Source organism: Corylus avellana, chromosome ca8 (assembly GCF_901000735.1).
Source record: "Corylus avellana chromosome ca8, CavTom2PMs-1.0".
Lineage (NCBI taxonomy): Eukaryota > Viridiplantae > Streptophyta > Magnoliopsida > Fagales > Betulaceae > Corylus > Corylus avellana.
The window spans coordinates 25,761,265-25,770,664 of NC_081548.1; the positions used below are offsets into that span (position 1 = coordinate 25,761,265).

The 9,400-nt window shown below is 38.5% G+C and overlaps 1 protein-coding gene across 1 annotated transcript; it reads right to left on the reverse strand.

Annotated features, from left to right (window-relative positions):
- Positions 1-241: 241 nt before the first annotated feature.
- Positions 242-9,109, reverse strand: LOC132189260 (peroxisomal nicotinamide adenine dinucleotide carrier-like; the record flags this gene model as incomplete). Its single annotated transcript, XM_059603916.1, is given in 8 exon segments — positions 242-751; positions 1,775-1,829; positions 2,181-2,249; positions 2,382-2,489; positions 2,570-2,638; positions 7,525-7,677; positions 8,654-8,708; positions 8,979-9,109. Coding segments are annotated over 8 exon segments (816 nt in total), but the record flags the coding sequence as incomplete, so codon positions are not given.
- Positions 9,110-9,400: the final 291 nt, after the last annotated feature.

The window sequence follows — 9,400 nt, forward strand, 5'->3', positions numbered from 1 at the left end:
CCACTTTAAGTTTTTCCAGTTAAATACTTCCTATATGTTCATAACATCATAATTAGTTAATTACCAGCAACGTCACTTTCTATTTTTTTTAAAAAAAAAATCATACTTACCAGCAACATCAGGAAAAGGGTCGTCTTTAAAATGGGACCCTACAAAGCTCAAGCAAGCAACGTGAAGGCATAAACCATGTAGAGTACATTCCATTACACAAAGTAACATACTGAAATAATATCATGAGAGCTATTTCTCAAACGGATGGTTGGATCTGAATATCATTAAATCAGATTGTCCGAAAGTAATTTCCACAGCGTCGTGGTTCCCTTTAAAATCACATTTTCCCAAGTAACATAGTTATCAGACATCACAACATAAATTAATGGGGGAAGGAGTGCCAGAAAATAACATATAGTCTCGAAAGGTGGGCACTGGGTTGCACAGGCCATAGTGCCAACGCGCCCATCAAGGATTCACAATAACGTCTATAACTATATGAAGCAACAACTTTGCCAACAAAGAGGAAAGCCACAATGACAGAATAATCCCTCTTATGGAGTGAAGTGGTCATTTCACCAAGCTCAACGTAACTTTCTGGCTTTATGTGCCAGCGTCATGTATGCCTTGACAAGCTCCTCCTTAACCATGAAAAGTACAGAAGCTGCAAAAACACTCTGTACTATCTTGGTGCTCATTCCCTTGTAAAAGCCAGACACTCCTTCATAGCGGATCATTTTAATTATTGCATCAAGAGTACCTGTGCTGCAAATATACCAGTTAAAACTTTGAACACCATTAGAAGTGATGGTTTCTTTACATTTCACAAAAAAAAAAAAAAATCTCACGAGGAAATAATCTAGCAAATAATAAGGATAATAATACCTCAAACAAAATGTCAAATCGTTATATGGGTTGGTCAGCTATTTGTATATGATTCTTCCCACTCTAGGAATAAGTAGAATGATAGGGAACCATGATAGCTATTTGTATATGATTCTCCCCAGTCAAATCCCAGGACTTCTTTCTTTTTAGTTTCAAAGAATATAAAACCATGATAGCCCTTAACAGAATACTCCCAGAGGTTTGATGGCCTTCCAACGATCTCCCAGTCAAATCCCAGGACTTCTTTCTTTTTAGTTTCAAAGAATATAAAACCATGATAGCCCTTAACAGAATACTCCCAGAGGTTTGATGGCCTTCCAACGATCTCCTTGATTTGGGATATTACAACAATCTTTCTTTCCATTGTGTAAGGGGACGTGTTTTCTATGGTACTTTGCCTCATGTCAAAAATAACCATTTTGAAGAGGACATTCATAACTTGATGATGAAACTGACGCTTTCACTTACTCTCGTTTCACTCAAAGAATGGCATATATGTTCTGCCACAGTTAAACTGTTATGCCTGTCACTTTATGGGGCTTTATTGAAATTGGCTGGTAGTTGAGAGGACATATATATATATATATATATATATTTTCCCTTTTTTTCTCTCTCATTCATATTCAAAATTTCATCACAAACCAATACGTAATATACGTCATGCTCCAAAGAATATATACATAAAACTGATAATATGAAGAATCAAAATCACCCCAGTTTCCAGACTAACGAATCTGGCAAAATTAGAAAATAAGTGTACTACCTGACAAAAGAAGATCAGAACATCATTCAAGTCGGGCAGACTATTTGATATGAGGACCAAGCTAGCAATTGCAAATGCTAAGATAAAGATGAGGATGAGGACAAGATGCTGATAAATTTCAGAAAAATTATAAACCTGAGTATCTTAATGAGATATTCCCACCAATCTCCTGCTTTGCTTGCAGCCTTGACTGTATAGGCATTCAAAGTGACACAATCAAGAAGCTTTAAAAAGGACATAAATTATAGCGAAAGCATACTATGCTGGATGCAAAGTAAAGAGCTTGACCAAAGAGTTAAACTAATGGAGTTGAAAATGTTCGTGTAAAAATTCAGAGTTTTAATTGACAAGCCTAATGGACAGGTAAGTGACACAAAATTAATGAGATCTGAAAATGTTGAGAGTTCTTATTTAATATGATATACATCTTATATGATAGAAGAGTTGGGCTTTTCACCTGAGCAAACCGTTTGTGAAGTTTTTCTCTCTTTTTCCTGCTCAACAGAGTAAGACGACAAAGGAGTCTAGTGGTTTACTTTACCTTGACAACTAACAAGGGGTAGGTTGAGACAGTTGCTCCCAGCTTTGCCAAGGCCCCCGACAGAAAAACCTTTTCAAAAGAGAATTAAAAATTTAGAGTGAGAAATTTTTAAATTTTTTTTTTATGGGGAGTTGGGGGGCATAAATTCAATACTTTATTGCCGTCAAAATGAATGTACAAGCGCTAAAAGAGATCTTATACCTCCAAAGCAGTTACAGTTTTTGATCCCTGCTTGTTTGCAGCACGCTTTGCCCTTAGATGCTTCAACAAGCTCTCGTAAATCATGAACTGAATTGAAGGATTGCACACCTGGTAACAAGATTATTCATTATACCAGAAGTAACTCGATAATGCATGCCGAGTTAATTCAATTATCAATAAAGGCTAACCATAATAAGTGTTGGAACAATTCCTTTCCAGAATCCAGTAATTCCCGCTTCAGTATAAACCTCACGTGCCTGGCCAACAATGCATGCATACAGAAGAGTGATGACAACCAAATACAAATTAAAGCCAAAAGCACCAGTACAATGAGGGGCAGCTTAAGAAATGTAGGAAAAACCTCCTGAACTTTTTATCACTTTTGCAATTACTCTCCTAAAGTTCAAAAACTCTCAATTTTGTTATCCAACTTAAAAAATTTTGCAGTGTCATCCATACTCTTAGGTTGTGGGTTAAATCATACAAAGTATATGTAAAATGTCACTTATACCCTTATATTTAAAAATTATTTAATTTTTAAATAATTAATTTTTTTAAAAAAAAAATGGAACCCACGGCTTGGCCGTTGGTCAGTCTGGCAGCAAATTTTTTCTTTTTAATTTTTTTTTAAAATTTTAAACAAGGGGATTTTGGGTATTTTGGCTTTCTTCGTTAGGATTTAGCAAAAAATCTTAACAGATGAGTGACATTGCAAATCTTTAAAAGTTGGATACACTAAATAAAAGTTTTTAAACTTTAAAAAGGTGATTGCAAAGGCGATGAAAGTTCAGAAGGCGTTGAGTGAAGTTTTCTCAAAAATGTGGTAGAGTTTGTCAGGTTGATGTGATAATAAAACTTTTGAGTTTCCAGCCAAAATAAGTGGCACAGAGAGAGAGACGAGAATGCAAGAGATAGATTCCTCTAAAACTAGAAAGACAAACTTAAACAAAATATCCAACCAGTGCTTCATTTTGATCGTTATATTTCTCAAATTATAAAAGAAAAAAATTATCACTTAGCATTTACACATCAGAATTCATTATTTAAAATGCTCTCCAGAACAATTTCATGTCAAAGATATGGTCAATAGCAAGCTGACAACATTGTGGTTTATGAGGCAACTCTCTTGATTTGACACATCTCAAGCCAAGCCAACCTAAGTTCCAAAATATGGATCCCCAAGAAGTTTTCAACATCAACATGCTCCTTCTACTCCACTTGATATTGAAATCTGCATGCTTCAATGTTATTTTTACTGGGCAATCCACTTACTTCAACTTTGTTCAGCCTGTGTTCACCATGCATGCAATTCAATTAATCTACGGGGTAATTACCTTTTCCATCCATAAACTATCACCCTTCGTCAATATGGCCCTATGAACTGACACTCTCACCACCCAACTACCTCGAACTACTATTTACTTACAAAAACCTCCTTTCCATTAGTCAATCTCGTTAAATCAAATGGTCTGCCCATCACGTGCGCATGACATGCGTTTTTATTTGCACCTCCTAGTCAAGGGTTAAGAAGGAAAAAGCTAGAGTGTTTGGTTCCACATGTCATAAAGAGAAAGGATTTTGTGTTGGGCACCATGTGTGCGGTTCAACGTTTCCATAATCACGAAGCTCACCATAACTGGTTTTGTCCTTGCGATGCTGCAAGTCCTGAAGTGGAAGAGGCAACAAAAACAATTCTGAATAATTAGTCACATACAGATGTCCCAGTTCTTTCAACTTATTCCATATAGTTGTATTTGTGTCTATCTGACACTATCATCTCACGAACAGATCACGAAGGATGACAGCTTAAATTCAATTACCTTATCGTCTCCTCAGATCAGGAAGGATAACAACACAAGTTTAAAATCAAATTGTATAGCTAAAAATTAAAGTACTAAGATAATGCACACCTAATTATTTGTTGCAGAACCCTTCTCCTTCTACTTCTTCCCACCACACCTGAGACCCACATAATATTACTGCAGATGTCTATTATCGCAAAACCCATAATTCATCATCAAAGCCCCATACGACTTTCTGGGTCTTGAGAAAGCTTTGGAATCTCCATAACCCAAAACCCAGAACTTGCTGGGATCAACCGAGACAGATGGCTTGCTAGAGTGGGCATCGATCACAAAGACGGCTGGATAAGCACAGAACCCGCCGAAAAGCTACATCTGAGACCTCCATCGACTTTGTGCATTTGCTTGATTCTGACGTTGAAACTTCTTCAACCCACCAAAAGGTCAGAGAGAGAGTGAGGTGATAGATTAGAATAATTCAACAAACGACATGTGATGCATACATAATGGGTTGACTGTTTGATTTAACGAGTTTGACTAATGGGAGAGGTTTTTCGGTAAGTAAATAGTAGTTCAAGGTAGTCGCGTGGTGAGAGCGTCAATTCATTGGGAAAAAAGGCAATTACCCCTTATTCTAATCTACGTGTCAACATCAGTATCAGCTCGTGATTAACGATATCTTGATTTTCTTGCCGACTATGATAAGTTGTAATTGCTATAGTCACCCATACATATCTCACTTGAGAGAGACTATTAACTTGAATTTTTGGAAATTTTGGCCCTGGCCCAGGCCCACATTGATGTTCAATTAAATCCAAATGGAAGTTTTTTTTTTTTTTTTTTTTTTTTGATAAGTATTGAAAAGGTGTAAGGCGCCCCTAAGTACACATGCCGTATACACAGGGAGATCTCACAAACCCAAAACCCAAGCAACAACAAAAACACCCACAACCCAACCAACAACAAAAACACCCACAACCCAACCAACCCATCCCATCAAATCCCACAACCCCAAACCCACAAGAGAACAAAGCCCAAAATCCTCAAAAGCTAATAAGTGTGGGCCTTGCCTTCCCCACTCCTAGGTGATGCTCTCTTCGCATCATAGTTAATAGAACATTCCAAATTCATAAGCTCCCTACTACCCGTACCCTCCGCGGAGTATCCTCTATTGCATCACAAAGCCAATCTAACATAGTGGCCGAGAAAAAATCACCCAAAGGGTACGTAAACTCTCCATCCTCCTCACCCCAAAAATCTCCATCCTCCCAATCACCACAATCTCCAAAGACGAACCAAATTCATATTTTAGGGTATGAGAATGAGACGAACTGATAGCATCGAGAGCTACTAGACGAGGACAGCCCCGGACCGCAGAAGAGCTCAGGTTGAGAAAACCCTTTCAAAGGAAGCCTAGATTAGCACTTGACGTCGGAACTTGACAACCTTCGACTTGGTGACTGTAATCTTACCAAACAACTCTGACACCATGACGACAGAAGGCAACATTAGAGGCGCAACGAACACCGACAGAGCCTCGGCAACCAGACTCTCCTCCATCTTCGAGAACTAGCTATCCTTGGTTTTACAGTTATGGCACTTCACCGGCATAGGCAAACATGGTTTAAGTGACAACAAGGAATCGACTACAATGCTCTCAGATTGCACCACCGTTGAAGGCTGGTCCACAGGCAAAGCACAGCCTGGGACAATAGCTGCTTCGACTGCTAACACGGGATCCAAAACAACCGGCGAGCACAACTTAGGCGGCTACACGGCAACACCCTCAAACATTGGGTTGTTCCCATCACCTAAGCCAGATTTGAAACAAACCCACCAGGAGAACCAGTCTTCCCCGAGGATGACAACGCCTGAGCCGCCATCAAGCTAGGCTGCATCCTCCGCTGAGTTGAAGAACTTGGGTGTCCACGACTCAATGAGGAGTCCAGACCTTCCTTCAGAGTCCTATTACATACGAGCTTCTTGCAAGCCTTAATGGTCTAGGGTAGAATAACAAAGCCGAAAGACTTATATTCAAATCCCGGCCCATGACCGCCCCAACCTGAAAGAGGCTTTGGAAGCTCCTCTTTGGGGCCTAGCCTTCTACCTTATAAGACCTCCCAACAAAAAAAGATTGCGGATGGCACAAAACCCGAATAACAACTTAAATCCTTCAAGCCTTCTAGAACCATCCGCCATGCCTTATCCACCTCCTTCTTTGCCTTTTAAGAGGATCCCTCTCTGTCCACCCACTCCATAAACCGCCGCCTCTACATACTGGTCATCTTTATTACGATCTCTCCAAATGATTAAAACCTTTGCCCCCTCCCTAAAAGATTTAATGAACTCTTTATCAGCCGGTAACCCCACCAGAACCTCCATGGTTGACGCCAACAAAGACCAAAAGTACAAAAGATTTAGCCACCACAAAGAATCTCATTTCCATCTCTAAGTGCACCTGAAGGAACCTATATGTGTCACAAGCGCGACTCAATCACGTGCCACTAGAGGAGGAAGACGAAACGAAAACCAATGAAGAACCACCCAAAGGGAACTATACGCTCCAGTGAAGCTTAGAGAGAACCACCCCCGCAATAACACCAATCAGAAAAGACGAAAGGATACATTGTCAGCCAAGAGCCAACCAAGAGCCACCCAGAACGACGACAGGGTCTACATCTCGAGCCACTGTAACCTGACGCGCTGGATGGAGACAAAACGGAGCTGAAACCTAAGAGGACGCGCTAGCACAAGCCTACATTGGGGGAGAGAGAGGAGCAAAAGGAATAGGAGATGAGTGTTACAGCATGCGCCTCTATAGGAGTTTTGTAGTCTCCAAATGGAAGAGTTTTTTTTTTGATAAGTACTCCAAATGGAAGAGTTAACAGCATCTACAAAGTCATCTGAGTATAAATCTAAGATTTGTTTGACCATATCCTTATCCATCATTGATCTATTTAAGTGAACAAAGTTAGGATGCATAGATATCAGGCTGAGAGCTTGGAAGTGATTGTAGAACTTGCAAGAAAGAAAGATTGTGAGAGGAACTCCATTCCTAGTGGTGGTATTTAGCAAATAATACTTGAAGAAGCAAATACTCCTCCAGTTTCCTATATGACCATAACAAAATCTGCCTACTTAATACTGAAACTTTAGCCAATCCAAAATAAATTACTTCGGCACTAGCAAAGATAATATTAATTTCATTTGGCATATTTGAGTGCGTTCTTAAGGGTCAAATCACAATGAAACTCATGGAAAAAAAAAACAATAAATTCAAAAAGATAAGTCCACTTGCAACCAAAACCATAAAAAGAAGAAAATGTGAAGGAAGAACCAACCGCATGCAAAGTTCCATGAGGACGAGGTTTTTCTGAATCAAGTTCAGCCAATTTCTCTTGCAAAGTTGAATCTATCAAACTTCTTTCAGAAGCTTCCCTCAACAAAGCCTCCCTCCTTTCCTCCATAATCTTTCTTTCAGCTTGAGTGTGTGTCTAAATCCAATATTAAAGTAGGCAAAACAAGAGAAAGAGAGAGAGAGAGAAAGAGAGAATCATGCAGCAGTCTTTATCGCATTTCAAAGCATATATAAAGTGCTAATAATGAAAAGGAAACCATAATTTTTAATTAAAGCATTTGAAGGCCACCATGAATTGTAGAGAAGCACTCAATTTCAGCAAAATGCTCTATATATCCATCAATACATAATATGCATATACATACATATGTATGTCCACATAAATGTAGATCCATCAATACATATGTATGTCCACATATATGTAGATACAGACATTCATGTATCCATATTGTGTTCGTGTGTGTGTCTTTGTGTCTTGTGTGTTTAAGCAGTTACAAAGCAGGCCAACAATGAATTACACTAGACATTTAGAACCCCTTCACATGCAGGCCTGCTTAATAACCGTGAATCAAAGAAAGCAAAACAAAAGAAATCAGAAAATGTAGATTTCCATAATTCAAACAGAAGACCTATGGGTTGAACCAGGCTATGTGACACACAAAAGGACACCTGAATATATATTGAATCTCTGGTAGACACAACATATGTAGCAGGCTTGAATAGAGATATTGGATTTTGCATCAAAAAAGGTACTAATTAAATACCTTAATAACCCAATCACTGAAGTGAGAGAAAACATCAATAACCATTTGTTGAAATCATCAAGCAAAAGCTTTGAAGATGCAGACACATTTTGTTTCTTCCAGAAGTAAAGTTGAAACAAAGCAATGATAGATAAATGCAAATAGTTGTGAGCAGCATGACCATGGTTAAGCTATTAAATTGCTTGTCTAAATATTTGATTACTAAATGAGCCATGTAGTGAAATAGAGTTAAATTTTTGAATAACTAAATGCAACTCCCTATGATAAGGATTTAACTAAAAGCATTCAAAACAGAAATTGAAGTCATTAGAACCACTAGTATTTGTGCATTTGAAAAGGCAAATGCACCTGCATACGAGTCACAAGAACCCAAACAGGATTTGTGAACAACACGTTCAAGGAGCTGCAAGATGAGAGATTTCTAAAAGTTATTATTCAAAGTAAAACTGAGTCATAATAAATAAGAAAGCAAGACTACCTCTACCTCTTCACACCAAATCCTAACTTAAACTATCACTCATGTGGTAGCCAAACAGGCACTGATTAACCCCAAGTCATGTCTCAACAAAGTTCTCACATGAACCTCCAAACTCATTCAATACATAATTACTTTGAAAAGAAAGTAATGTTAAAGGCTATTTATGTGTTGATGGCATAAGAATGGATTCGTTACCCAGCAATAGCTGCTACAACAAGCCAAGAGAACATGCCAACAGTACCATCCCCACGCCCTTTGTCTCTAAGGGCAGCTGCAAAGGCCTCCGCCCTGTTTTTGAAAACCTGATAAAAATAGTAATAAATTCCCTGGCAGCACAAGAAGGAATTAGTTAGATCAAGGCAGAAGAATCAAGTATCAGAGACAAACTGATAAGTTAACAGACAGAGATGCCATTTAGAAGTGCTGATAAAGGTATGAGTAGGTCAACCACAATGCTTCTTTTGCATGGTCTGTGCCATGGTTAAAAATGAGGAAATATGAAGGAAGAACAGTGATTTTTATGTTTGCAGGTTAACACCATTCATATGGATGTAGAGATAGATGCAAGACACAAGTTTGTAATAACTTACCAACAACCAGACAAGAAACATGATTAT